At 43.7% G+C, this 14796-nt stretch overlaps 1 protein-coding gene across 6 annotated transcripts in view; it reads left to right on the top strand.

The window, feature by feature from the left end:
* The window catches only part of CGNL1 (cingulin like 1), a 229473-nt gene extending 217133 nt beyond the window's left edge, over positions 1-12340 (top strand). For 5 of the 6 annotated variants that reach the window (XM_030188928.1, XM_030188921.1, XM_030188939.1 and 2 more), the window contains exons 18-19: positions 8141-8304; positions 11364-12340. In XM_030188928.1, coding sequence (XP_030044788.1) covers positions 8141-8304; positions 11364-11499 — 300 coding nt within the window. In that variant the 3' untranslated portion in view covers positions 11500-12340. The remainder of the gene's footprint in view (positions 1-8140; positions 8305-11363) is intronic. The other variant, XM_030188953.1, reaches the window with a different exon arrangement.
* Positions 12341-14796: the final 2456 nt, after the last annotated feature.

The following is a 14796-nucleotide window of genomic DNA, read 5'->3' as shown; positions in this document are numbered from 1 at the left end:
TGGATGCTCCTCACTACACATATAAGATACATAAGATAAGTTATTTTGACAATTGATTAAGTGGTAGTTTAAATAGTTTTCTTCCTACCATTATAAGTGTGTGCCCTAAGTACTCTCATATGAATATTTATTTTTACTAAAATTTGGATGGAGGGGGTGGTCAATGATTAAAGACTGCTATGGCTGATAGACAAGAGTATTTTGTCATAACACACAGCCAAATCATTATCTATGAGACATCCCCAAAATTCATGTAGTATTGTACTGTGTGACACTCACTTTTCTATTATCCTAGAAATAAGCAGCAGATTTTCCTGAGTCCATCTTAATAATGGCTTATGGACTTTTTTTTAAAGGAAATTATCCAAACCTTGTTAGAACCCTGGTAAGCTAACTGCTTTTAAAGTACACACTGGAGAATTTGTGGAAGGATACAGGAAATATACAAAATCTTATAAAAAATAAGGAGGAAAAGACCTCATAAAGACCGTTGTCAATGATACTGAGGTTCAAGTTTAAATATAGCCACTCAACATTGTACTCAGTCAGAATATAATCATAGGTCTAATCCAAAAATTGTTTCATAGCTTCAAAAATATCCAAACTTTTATTCTTATCCATAGAGTCTACCAATTTGTCAAAAATAAAAATCACACAAATTTGGATGCACAACAGTATAGCTTCACTGTGTAGATGGTTAACAGCACCATCCAATCTTCAGGAAATAGTATCAGTTGTCTTTATGAGGTCTTATTCTCCTTATTTTTGATAAGGTTTTGTATATTTCCTGTACAAAACCACAAATTCACAGTGTGTACTTTAGCATTTTTTCTTATCTTTATTGGTGTATAGATCTTATTTTTTTGTTGTTAAGCTAACTGCTTTTACCAGGGATTCCGGTGCTGAGAGACGAGGAAGCATCAGTCTTAATGTACTGTGCTGGGAACAAAGAAATTGAGGTAGTCACAATTCTCCCTTCCAAGCATCCCCGCAGGGAGAATCACTTAATCTTGAGCAGATCTGGAGGATCATGTAAGTTTCAAGAGCCCAGGGACCAGCTACAAATATACCTCGTGACTCAGGCATATTCACTAAGGTAGCCTAAAAACTCAACAATTTGTTGCCGTCAAGGCCCGTTGGTAAATAGCACTGCTCTGGAGCTAAGGACAATAGATGCTGAAAAGTCTTCCAGAACCATTATTATTTGGAGATGAATTCCTGATGTGATAGTAAGTTTGGGCAGTCTGTTCTGCAGAATATATTTGTCTTTCAGAATCCACCTCTATCCTCTCTAGTTCATTATTATTATTTATGGATTGCTGTCACTTAAATAAATAAATATGCACACATACAAAAAAAATGGCCTGTTGCCAACAAAATCATGATTTTATTTCCCATGGCTATTCCTTTTTTTCCTCCTTTCTAGTGTGGGATTCCCTGTGTGTCAAAATAAGTAGCTTATCCGTAACAGGTATTCTCTGAGAACAGAACATTAATCCCCAAAAACCTACCTGCCTCCTCTAGTAGTTGACGTCTTCAAATGATTGCGCTGTACACCACAAGACTAACACAGTTATTTCTGCACATAAATGGTGCACTTCTCATAGAGTTTTATTTCTCTGGCCTGGGATCTGTTTAATGAGGGTACATGTGACAGGTTAGCAGCTTTGCTTTATCATAAATATCTTCAATGGAGAAGAACAGGGCTTAAATATGCAACACTAACTGCCTAGTGGATTCTCTTTCCTTTGAAAGCGCCAAACCCCTCTGAGAAAAACTGCACTGGTTCCCAATCAAAGAAATGTATTGCTTTCAAAATCTGCACCCTGGTTCATAAAATTATTTACGGCGAAGCCCCGGGATACATGACAGACCTCATAGACCTGCCAACCAGAAACACAACAAGATCAGCACGAACATACTTAAATCTCCACTACCCAAGCAGCAAAGGACTCAAATACAAATCAACTTATGCATCTAGCTTTTCCTATTTAAGCACACAACATAGGCGTAGTTTGACTGTTTCATTTGGGGGGGCAAAGAATGGGCGGAGCATATTAGCATATCATTTGCATATATACATATGCAAATGAATATGCTAATATGGAGGAAGGAAATGAAATTTACAGGCAAAATATCACAGATGCACATTTCAAAAAGCTGACACATTTCAATTAATAAATTATGAATAAAATAAACTTTTATTTACCTTTGTTGTCTGATCATTTAGTTTTTCTATTCGCTTTGATCCCAGTGTCTTCTGTTTTATGCAGTGTCTTCTTTCCAGTAGGCTTCCCTCTGCTCCCCACCCTCCCAGTCCCATCCATCTCTTGCTCCTTCCCTCTGCTCCCCACCCCTCCCAGTCCCATCCATCTTCTGTTCCTTCCCTCTGCTCACCATCCCTCCGTCCCATCCATCTTCTGCTCCTTCCCTCTGCTGTGCCTGACCTCTCCCAATTCCATCCATCTCCTGGTCCATCCCTCTGCTCCCCACCCCTCGCAGTCCCATCCATCTTCTGTTCCTTCCCTCTGCTTCCCACCCACCCCTCCCAGTCCCATCCATCTCTTGCTCCTTCCCTCTGCTGTGCCTGACCTCTCCAAATCCCATCCATCTCCTGGTCCATCCCTCTGCTCCCCACCCCTCGCAGTCCCATCCATCTTCTGTTCCTTCCCTCTGCTCACCTCCTTTCCCAGTCCAATCCAATTCCTGGTCCTTCCCTCTGCTCCCCACCCACCCCTCCCAGTCCCATTCATCTCTTGCTCCTTCCCTCTGCTTCCCACCCCTCCCAGTCCCATCCATCTCCTGCTCCTTCCCTCTGCTCACCTCCTTTCCCAGTCCAATCCAATTCCTGGTCCTTCCCTCTGCTCTCCACCCACCCCTCCCAGTCCCATCCATCTCTTGCTCCTTCCCTCTGCTCCCCACCCCTCCCAGTCCCATCCATCTTCTGTTCCTTCCCTCTGCTCACCATCCCTCCGTCCCATCCATCTCCTGGTCCATCCCTCTGCTGTGCCTGACCTCTCCAAATCCCATCCATCTCCTGGTCCATCCCTCTGCTCCCCACCCCTCGCAGTCCCATCCATCTTCTGTTCCTTCCCTCTGCTTCCCACCCACCCCTCCCAGTCCCATCCATCTCTTGCTCCTTCCCTCTGCTTCCCACCCCTCCCAGTCCCATCCATCTCCTGCTCCTTCCCACTGCTTCCCACCCTCCCAGTCCCATCCATCTCCTGCTCCTTCCCTCTGCTTCCCACCCTCCCAGTCCCATCCATCTCCTGCTCCTTCCCTCTGCTCCCAACGCTCCCAGTCCCATCCATCTCTTGCTCCTTCCCTCTGCTTCCCACCCCTCCCAGTCCCATCCATCTCCTCCTCCTTCCCACTGCTTCCCACCCTCCCAGTCCCATCCATCTCCTGCTCCTTCCCTCTGCTTCCCACCCTCCCAGTCCCATCCATCTCCTGCTCCTTCCCTCTGCTTCCCACCCACCCCTCCCAGTCCCATCCATCTCTTGCTCCTTCCCTCTGCTTCCCACCCCTCCCAGTCCCATCCATCTCCTGCTCCTTCCCACTGCTTCCCACCCTCCCAGTCCCATCCATCTCCTGCTCCTTCCCTCTGCTTCCCACCCTCCCAGTCCCATCCATCTCCTGCTCCTTCCCTCTGCTTCCCACCCACCCCTCCCAGTCCCATCCATCTCTTGCTCCTTCCCTCTGCTCCCCACCCACCCCTCCCAGTCCCATCCATCTCTTGCTCCTTCCCTCTGCTTCCCACCCCTCCCAGTCCCATCCATCTCCTGCTCCTTCCCTCTGCTCACCTCCTTTCCCAGTCCAATCCAATTCCTGGTCCTTCCCTCTGCTCCCCACCCACCCCTCCCAGTCCCATCCATCTCTTGCTCCTTCCCTCTGCTCCCCACCCCTCCCAGTCCCATCCATCTTCTGTTCCTTCCCTCTGCTCACCATCCCTCCGTCCCATCCATCTCCTGGTCCATCCCTCTGCTGTGCCTGACCTCTCCAAATCCCATCCATCTCCTGGTCCATCCCTCTGCTCCCCACCCCTCGCAGTCCCATCCATCTTCTGTTCCTTCCCTCTGCTTCCCACCCACCCCTCCCAGTCCCATCCATCTCTTGCTCCTTCCCTCTGCTTCCCACCCCTCCCAGTCCCATCCATCTCCTGCTCCTTCCCACTGCTTCCCACCCTCCCAGTCCCATCCATCTCCTGCTCCTTCCCTCTGCTTCCCACCCCTCCCAGTCCCATCCATCTCCTGCTCCTTCCCTCTGCTCCCAACGCTCCCAGTCCCATCCATCTCCTGCTCCTTCCCTCTGCTCCCAACGCTCCCAGTCCCATCCATCTCTTGCTCCTTCCCTCTGCTTCCCACCCCTCCCAGTCCCATCCATCTCCTGCTCCTTCCCACTGCTTCCCACCCTCCCAGTCCCATCCATCTCCTGCTCCTTCCCTCTGCTTCCCACCCTCCCAGTCCCAACCATCTCCTGCTCCTTCCCTCTGCTTCCCACCCACCCCTCCCAGTCCCATCCATCTCTTGCTCCTTCCCTCTGCTTCCCACCCCTCCCAGTCCCATCCATCTCCTGCTCCTTCCCACTGCTTCCCACCCTCCCAGTCCCATCCATCTCCTGCTCCTTCCCTCTGCTTCCCACCCTCCCAGTCCCATCCATCTCCTGCTCCTTCCCTCTGCTTCCCACCCACCCCTCCCAGTCCCATCCATCTCTTGCTCCTTCCCTCTGCTTCCCACCCCTCCCAGTCCCATCCATCTCTTGCTCCTTCCCTCTGCTTCCCACCCCTCCCAGTCCCATCCATCTCTTGCTCCTTCCCTCTGCTTCCCACCCCTCCCAGTCCCATCCATCTCTTACTCCTTCCCTCTGCTCCCCACCCCTCCTCCATCCATCTTCCCTCTGCTGCCCCCCCCCCCCCCGCGAGGTCCAGGATCCTGACTCCGTTTACCCCCTCTCTTCCTCCCTCCCTCCGGTGCAGGCAGCAGTCTTCTTCAACCTTTCTGTGCTCCTGGCAGCGGTAGCGACGTACACGCTGCCTTCGGTCTGCCCCGGAAGCCTTCTCTTCAAGTTCCTGTTCCCACCTATGCGGGAACAGGAACTTGAAGAGAAGGCTTCGGGGCAGAGCTGAAGGCAGCGTGTACGTCGCTACCGCTGCCAGGAACAAGAAAGGCTTAGAGAAGATTGGTGCTGCCTGCGCCGGAGGATAGGAAGAGAGGGGGTAGATAGACACGCTCGTCTCCGTCCGCTTCGCTGCTTCCCTGCCTTCTCTGTCTGCGTCCCGCCTTCCTCTGATGTCATTTCCTTTCGGGCGGGACGCAGACAGAGAAGGCAGGGAAGCAGCGAAGCGGACAGAGACGAGCGCGTGCCTGCTTGTTTTTTTTTTTTTTTCCATTCTAGCGCCAGTCCACGTCCTCGTCGTTTGGGGGGCATTGCCCCCCCCCCCCCCCCCCCAGTCTACGCCTATGGCACACAACTATGGAACGCACTGCCAAAAGTAGTAAAAACAACGTACGACCATCTAAATTTCCAGAAAGAACTGAAAACAAACCTGTTCAGAAAAGCATATCCCACGGACCCAACATAAAAAACTGAGTACCTGCAACACAACGAAACCAAAGACCATAATGGACATATCCTAACTCTCCCTTCTCCTCTCTAAGCTCCCCCAATGTATCTACCACATATGAACCTTATTCTACCACAACATCACCTTGTATTTGCTTATAGCAGAACTGGCGAATGCCACTATGGTACTATGTAAGCCACATTGAGCCTGCAAATAGGTGGGAAAATGTGGGATACAAATGTAATAAATATGGAGATGGAGGTAATTCTGAAAAGGTTGCCAAAGTTTAGGCCCTAGGATGCTGCAGGTTAATCACAAATTCTGTATCAGCAATTATATGTGTAATTTCCAATATAGAATATTAGCATAAGCCGGAATTTACGCACCAACCTGTAGGCATGGCTGCTTTCTCCATGTCATTGGCTGGTGTAAATGGCTGTGACTAAGTGTTGCAATTGAATGCAACTGAGAGTATTCGAGAATCACAGCATGTAAGTGTTAGGCATGCCCCTGTCCCTCCCATGTGCATATGCCCTTGAAGTTGCACGCTATAGCTTTTGCATGCTATATTTCTAGAATAGTGACTAAGTGCAATTATGCAAGGATCTAAAAATTAGTACCAATTAACTCCAATTACTGCCAATTCTTGGTTGTTAGCACCAATTAGTGCCTAATTTACAAATTAACCAATGAGCATATTCAATGTGCGCAAGAGTATAGAATTATGGACTAGTAACTTCAGATAAAACTACTAAAGATTAATTAGATGTAGATCATAGCCAAAGATTACCCATGTGCCCTCTCCCCCGAAAAAAAGGACCAGAAACACTCATTTTGTAATGGATTCATTCCTTTTACATGACCAGTATATTTCCAGCATTCTCCATTTTGTAATAAATTTAAAGGAACCTATCAGTTTAGCAGGCTGTGGACTGCACAGTATTTTCTAAGGGTAGCTTTAGAAACCAATTTTGCAACAAGCGTACAAGTATGTATCATGCCATGGCATGATAATGCATATTTTGCTGGTAGGCTTGTTACAGAGGTGAAGTTGGGCACACCATGGGCCGAGTTCACAAGTATGTGCAAAGATGATAACATTTTGCTAATCTACGTACACACAATCCAGGTGTGGAAGTATACACCTGCAGGACTGACACAATTTCTTATCGGTATCTTTGGGTCTTTATAAGATAGCACCTTGCCCTCTTAAAATTACTCCCTCTATGTATACTGGATCTGGAGGCACTTGAGTGTGGAGGCTGGGGTGGAAAGCAATTATTCTTGCCAGTGAAATCTTGATTGTGGAATAAAATGATTTCTTTAATTAAAAGTTTTATCTCCCTTGAATTGAAAGTCCTACGTAATGACAGTATTCCCTCATTGTTATGCATTTCATCGTGTACAAATTTTGAACCTCCTTAAAGGCATAGTTCATTTACCAAATTGGGTACAATGGTCGCTTCAGCTTTAAAATGAGCACTTTTTTCTAAAAGAGTATATCGTGCTGTGTAGTGATAAGCTTTTTAATGAAATCCACTGAAAACTGCTTTGTGGAAATCAGTGACGCATGTTGGCTAAAAGCTCAGTAGAACTTTGCATGCTCTGTCACAGTTGGAGCTGTTCCTCACTTGAAGCACTGATAACTGCTTCCTGTTTCTCTCCAGTGATGATAGCTGGAAACAGGAAGCTGCCCCACAGTGCTTTAAGTCAAGGCCAATGGTGACTGACAGTAAGTCAAACGCTGGAAGCTGATCATTCAAATTGAACAATAGTTTGATATATTGTGGAAGTGATTTGCTCTGTCATAACCTCTGAGGATTACAAAGATGTATTTATTTTCTCACCTAGAAGGGTGTTCACAGGTACCCTGGTTGATATATGGTATATCAAATTTAATAAAGATAAACATACCATAGAGATAAAAAAAAAATTGTCTCTGTTAAAGCATCATCATGTGGATATTGCTTGTCTGCAGGAGACAAAGTTGACTGACCAGGAGCATGCAAAATTACATCAGGACCCTTGCAGGTCTCTAGACTACATGGACCATACAGATCTTTATTTGCCTTCATCATTTACTATATTACTGTATTTTACAGAACATCAGTATAAGAGAAAGGACTGTAAATGCATTTGTTCTTTATTCACACGCACATACACACATAAAATCTCTGTTTCCTCCTCCTTTTAGTCATATAATGACTTGATTCCATTCTATATCTAAACCAACTAATACTGATCCCTTCTAATTTGATTATGTTAATCACATTATCACTATTGGTCATTATATCTTAACCTGTTTTATTTTGTGTTATGTAAATAATTCTACTGACCTATCTACCTAATTTGTTACACAGTAATATGTTAAATTAGACCATACCTCTTACTCTGTTTATGATTATACCTTTTGCAACATAGTGTAAGCCACATTGAGCCTGCAAATAGGTGGGAAAATGTGGGGTACAAATGCAGCAAATAAATAAATAAATAATGTGAGTACATGTCTGTTTGGAGGTGTGGGAATGGAGAGCCTTTGTCCTAACTATGGTTTCTGATAATATTTTGCTATTCCAGTTGAGTTTACGGTTGAAATCTATGAAACGACAGGTTGAAGAAGCAGAAGAAGAAATTGACAGATTGGAAAGCGCCAAAAAGAAACTTCAGAGGGATTTAGAAGATCAGACTGACATCAGTGAACAATTACAGGGCCAACTTAATGCTGCAAACAAGGAGCTCAGGTAAGAAGTATAGAGCAAACCCTCTGCATGCCAGGATTCCACAGATGATTCATACAGTATTTTAAATGGATTGCAGGATATTTGTTTTTTTTTATTATTCTGTTTAAATTGTCTTTTATATTTGGAATGACCAGGTGTAATTCATCAATGCAGATCATATGCAGTGTTCTCCCCAGAACCTTAAGAATGGGTGTACGACCCGGCTGATTTAATGACCACTTACTAATTTGATAGAAAATTTATAATACTATGAGTAACTCCCCTGCTCCCACCCAGCTACTCCTTGCTACCCAACTGGCAAAAATTTCTGGGGAGAACACTGATATGCATTATAGGGGGAAAAAAGATGTTTCTCGTTTTCCATGTATATACTTCATTAGAGTAATCTAGCAGTTGCAGCATTAGACTATGATTTGGTCAAAATGTATTTATTTTTAAAAATTTGCTTCACCCTCGTTTGAGCCAGGGGAACATCAAGGTAGTTCAGAGAGTATAAAAACTGTAACACATACAAATACAAACCAAGAACATACCAATGGCAAAACATACAGAAAAACAAGATCATGGCAAAACAGCAAGAATCCCAGCAGGCCTCTCTCCTTGCTAATAGTTTATCTCACATGCATCATGTGTGCTCAAAAACCAAAGTTGTTAAGTTTTTCTTAATTTTAGGAATTAATGCTTCATGTTGTAAAAACAGCAGAAAAAGTTCCAAAAGGATTGAGCGAGAAATGCCTAGTGGTCTCAAATCAAATCTTAAGAATTGAGGGAACAGCGAGTAGAGGCCTATAATGATTGGTGACCGCCAAGCAGGCAAATGTGAAATCAGACAATTTGCTAACTAGCTTGGTTTCTATGAGAGTAATGCACAATGAGTGAGGGGAATATTGGTTTCCTATATTGTACCAGATTAAATTCAATGTTGAGAAGCTAGTATTGGAGAAACATGACTGAACCTCTTTGATCCTACCAAAAGCTTTACTGCAGTGTTCTAAATCAACTGTAGTTATTTCAAAGAAGCAAAAGGGTGGCTGTTGCAAAGTGAGCTATGGTAATCTATTTTAGCAATGACCAATAAACAAAGCTATCATTTAAGATTATCTTTAGATTGTCATGCCTTAATTGCTCAGATCCTCCAGGTTTTTCTAAAAAGGACAATTTCACTAGCATATATTAACTTCAGATCAAAGAAAGTGATTGTGTTGTAGTAGAAAGCAGAGGCATAACCACATGGGCTCCCCTCCAAACTTTGGCTCATGTCCCTGAGGAGGTCCTCAAGCACTGCCAGCAGAAGCACTCTTCCACCTGCGGCCTGCACGATCAATAGACAACAGCCATCAATGCGCTGGGCATCTCCCCACACATGCTCAGTTTCCATGAAACTGAACATGCAGAGGGAGGAGGCGTGGTGCGACAGCAGCAGCTACTGCCCAGGGAACATGCAGGCTGCGGGTTGAGGAGTGCTTCGGAACCCCTGCCAGCTCTGGTATATGGGTCATAGGGGTGAACAGCAGTGACAGAGCAGGGCAAAATTTTGTGCCCCCCCCCCCAAACACCTGATGTCTAGCTATGCGCCTGGTTGAAAGCCTAAAGAACAAAAAACAATTACGATCATGAGTTAAGAATTTGCTCCTGGTCCTGTGACCTTGAATTATAGATGACTGTGGATGAGGATCTTTTGGCTTATGTTTGCAAACTACTCTTTTTTTTTTTTTTTGTGGGTGGGGGGATAAGCTGTTTTTGTTGAGTACCTGACCTAGGAATCTACAATTTGGCAAAATTCCAAATGCACTTAGGGCCCAATGCACAAAGCTTACCATGCTGGGATCATTTGCTTTAGACTGGTTTAAGCTAAAGGGTTTTTCTGTGGCTCTAATGTGTGCTGTTACTAGCCCCCGAGAACCCCATGCAAATGTGTTACAATGAGCTCATAGTGTAATAATGGGCATTCCAGGCAATGCACAGCTCCAGAGTGCCTAGCTTTAACAAGCTAATTGTACGGCTACTCTGGAGCTGTCTGAGAGGAGGGAAACACAAACAGGCACCTGCAAAAGCTGCCTGCTTGTGCTCCCGACCTCTCCCCCTGCAACCCTTTGAATCTTTTAAAGATTCCCTGATCTTAGAGTGGACCCTGCACCCTTGAGCAACAACTCTCTGTGAGTCCGGTGGACTCCGCACCCCCTCCCCGACCCTCCCCAGCAAATATCTACCTTGTGGTTTAATGACCTCCCCTCTCCTCACCTTAAAAAGTTGAAAGCAGGAGCAACACCGCCTAGAACAAAATGGCAGCACCCAGCTCCTGCCCAGTGCATTCTGGGATGCACTGGGTGGGGCTAAGCACCATATAAGGAGATTTTTGTGTTTTTTCATTATATGGTGCTTAGTCTCAGTTCCTATTCATTTGATACTCAACTATTTCATCTTAAATTTAGTGTACTGTGTACTATGCACTTTTCTGTAGAACACAGACTTGGAAAAACGTTTGTACATCTGACTCTAAATTACTCATCCACACGGTGATTACTTTCAGAATACAGTTTGACATTATCACCTTTGAAGACAATATAGAATTCTGTGGTTGACCTAGAAAGTCACTGTCTACATCATTATTTAATTCCCCCACTCACTTCCTTCTCAGGTTTTTCACTGAAACCTGCACTTGGGTTTTATTTATACTGTTTTATATTAGATAGTCCTTGTCCTCCACTGCTTTGTCTGTCGCTGTATCTGCTTTGCTGTTTGCTTTATTCATTTAGAACTGGATTGCTTTCTAAATTTCAAACCAGTCTCAAAACTTAACTCTTTTGTCATCTACCTGGGATGTCGGGAATTATCAGGGCTGAAGATTAAAACGGGTCATATGCTTATTTTGAAACATTCAGTGTTTGCCGTACAGATCGAGTGTTCCTCTGTAATGCTGGATCTCTACTTGATATTCTTCCATCCATAGCTGCATTGGTCTGTGATCTTGAGATCTAATGAATACCTTTTCTCTTAATTTTACATCTAGTTATAAATGCTTTCCCTCCCCCCCCCCCCCCCGACCTTTTTATTTATAGCAGGCGCAGGAATTCACCGAATAAAATGTTGAATGACCTTGAGGATGACGACGACAATTTAAGTACAGATGGGGAAAGTCTCTACAGTGCACCTTCTCTGTATAAATTCTCAAAGGACAGTGGTCTGATCAGCTGAGCTGAATTACCTTCTCCGTTACAAAAGTAACTTACCCTACTTATTTGAAGAATGCAGATGTAAGGAGCCAAAACCATAAAGGGATTTCAGAACACTGGAACCTGACCTAGAAATATGTCATTTCCATAAGTGCCCTGCTTCTTTCTGACAATACAGGATAATGATGTAAGCTGTTTGTGTACTGGAAATACAGCTATTATACAATCCTATATTTAGACATATAATTTGTATATTTATATTTTATATTTAGAAATATGTAAAAACATAGGGATAAACCTTAATTTGGACACAGTTCTGGCTACAGTTAAGGTTATTGAAATGATTTGAATTTTACAAAACCCTTCAGTGGTAACTGTTGCTATAACATGCAGACCACTGACATCTGGAATGACTGAATGAATAGCTGTAAGTAAAGGGTATTGATATATGGGTTGTATATAATTTTACTGTTAACATTTTTAGTGCCATTTTATGGAGAATCTAAATGTTTTAAAGATCAGGTCTGTATTCTGCATCAAGACAAATGCATATTCTAGAGTGTAGTGAGTTTCCTTTTATCTTTTTATTGTAAAATATTGAAGGGATGCAGTGAACATTCTCCAGTATCCTAACCCCAAGACTTTATTTGAAATGATTAAATCTGAATGACTGAAATGTAAACTCTAAAAATGTGCCATGTCTATAATCATACAAAATTTTTAATATATTTATGTGGGTGTATCACAGCTGTGTACAATTGTAATAATATCACCGAGATCAAGATACAGAGCAGACTATGGGTTAGACACGGATCAGATGAAAACTCCATTTTGAAGACTATAATTGATAAATGTAAATAAAAGAATATAAATGAAAATTTCCTGCTTGTTGTTTTTTTCACTTTTACACAGCAGTTTCCTTCTAAGCCTTTGGGCTTCTAGTTCACTTACAACAAACCTTTGTTAGGCAACAGAACCATGAGCTATAATAACAATAATCATAATACCTATTTTTATGATGCTACTGGATGTACACAGGGCTGTGCAGTGGTAATAAGTATTCACAAACATTATGCCCCTGCTCTGAAGAGCAAAGTCAGGCCCTCTGTATTTTAGATTTGGTTTTATTTCTCGTTATTTGTATATATAGAGAAATATTACAGATATCGGGTCTTTCAAACGGAGCAGAGTGCACATTAGTAACTAGAAACACGGTCTCAACTCCAGCTGTAATCTCACTGAAAACACAGTCTCAACTTTTATAATAGTCTTTAAAAAAAAAAAGGTTTTAAGCTGCTTCATGGAACTTGGGGAATCTTGAAGGTTTTAAAAATCTTGTTAAAGTTTATTCCAGAGCCCTGGGTCTGCTCCTGAAAAACACTGTGCCTTCATCTAATCAACCTAAATTCTAACTGGGGGGGAACACAAGATTTCTCATGCCACTAGAGTGTAACTGTGGCACATGGATCTTTAAGCTAGGCCCCAAATAAGCAGGCCTTATTCCTGAATGGCCTTGAATGCTAAACTTTAAATCTTAAACAGAGGTCTAATTTCTACTGGTAATCTCTGTAATGTATAAAGCAATGGTATAACACTAACCCAGTTTTTTTTTTATAAGTAATCTGTGCTGCAATATTCTGTATTCTTTGTAACTTTTTTTTTTTTTTACTACATATTAGGCAACCCCCAGATAAATGGCATAATAGTAGTCCAGGAGGCATATTTTCAAAGCACTTAGCCTCCCAAAGTTCCATAGAAACCTATGGAACTTAGCCTCCCAAAGTGCTTTGAAAATAAGCCTGCAGGTGACCCAATACAGTTACCTGGCCTATAGTACAGAAATCCTGTGGCCATTGGACAACCTTCAATTTTATGCAGGCCTTCCGTGTCAAGCATTGGAAACGAAAGGGTAAAACACCCAAATGTTTACCTCAGATTCCAAGTGCCTACCCTTAAAAGCGCTGGTTTTGAAATGTTCAGTCTCAAGCAATTATTCACCATGCAGCTATTAATGGTCTGCAGACATTCCTCCAGGCCCTCACCTTTTTCACTCATTGACTTAAAGCCACACAAAAAAAATTATACATCTTCACAAAAAAACAGACTAAATCCAAACGATCTTATAACCTGTGATAAAGAGCTCAGTCTCTGGAATTGTGCCCTTGCTTTGAAACATTTATAAATTAAAGTACTTTGACATTTTGAAACCTTTAAAATTGCTGAAATTTCAAGTGGAGGTTTTTTGCCTATAAGGTCATGAACTGAGTCAGTGTAGCGTGCTTTACTGGCACAGTAGTGACTATAGATATGGGGCTAGTGGCCTAGTGGTTAGAGCACTGGTCTTGCAATCCAGAAGTGGCCGGTTCAAATCCCACTGCTGCTACTTGTGATCCAAAATCCAAATAAATAAATAAAGGGGGTGTCAGAGGCATAGCAAAGGCATGGGCGTCCTTCTCACAGAAACATCCACATTTTGGATGTCCTCAACTGCCCGTTGCAGGGACAGAAGCATAGCGAAGGTGCCTAACACTTGGACGTCCTTCACTCATACTTAAAAAAAAAAAAAGATGTCCCTGACGAGCACTTGGACGTTTTCACCTGGACTTGTGTTTTTTAAGGTTGTAGATGGCTATTATGCAGCTTGTCTGCGTGTATGAAGCCATCTTTGGCATGTACAGAGCAGCCACATGCTTGGCTGCTCCACACTAGCTTCCCCTCCTTAGGAAGGAAATCGTGTGCAAATGAGCTAACAGCAAGCAGCTCATTTGCATGCGATTTCCTTCATGCATACCCGTTCCTTTCCGAATAGCTAAGGGCTATTTCCGTTCAATTAGTGCATCAGTTAGTCCACTGCAGTGCCCCCTAGGGTGCCCAGTTGGTGTCCTGGCATGTCGGGACCAGTGCACTATGAATGCTGGCTCCTCCCATGACCAAAGGGCTTGGATTTGGTCGTTTCTGAGATGGGCGTCCTCGGTTTCCATTATGGCCGAAAACCGGGGACGACCATCTCTAAGGTTGACCATCTCAACATTTATGTCGACCATCTCTTAAGGTCGACCTAAATGTTGAGATTTGGGCGTCCCGGACCGTATTATCGAAACAAAAGATGGACACCCATCTTGTTTCGATAATACGGGTTTCCCTGCCCCTTCGCGGGGATGCCCTGCGAGGATGCCCTCAGGAAAACCTGGGCGCCTCGTTCGATTATGCCCCTCTATCTATTGCTACCAAGGAACAAATCAGATGCTTTATGGCCAGAGGTTAGCCTTAACGCTATATTAGACAAACTTTCAAAAGAACATTGTATGCTGATTGTGAA

This window comes from Microcaecilia unicolor, chromosome 1 (genome assembly GCF_901765095.1).
Source record: "Microcaecilia unicolor chromosome 1, aMicUni1.1, whole genome shotgun sequence".
NCBI lineage: Eukaryota > Metazoa > Chordata > Amphibia > Gymnophiona > Siphonopidae > Microcaecilia > Microcaecilia unicolor.
Note: the sequence above shows the minus strand (reverse complement) of the source record. Positions and strands in the feature narration are given on the sequence as shown.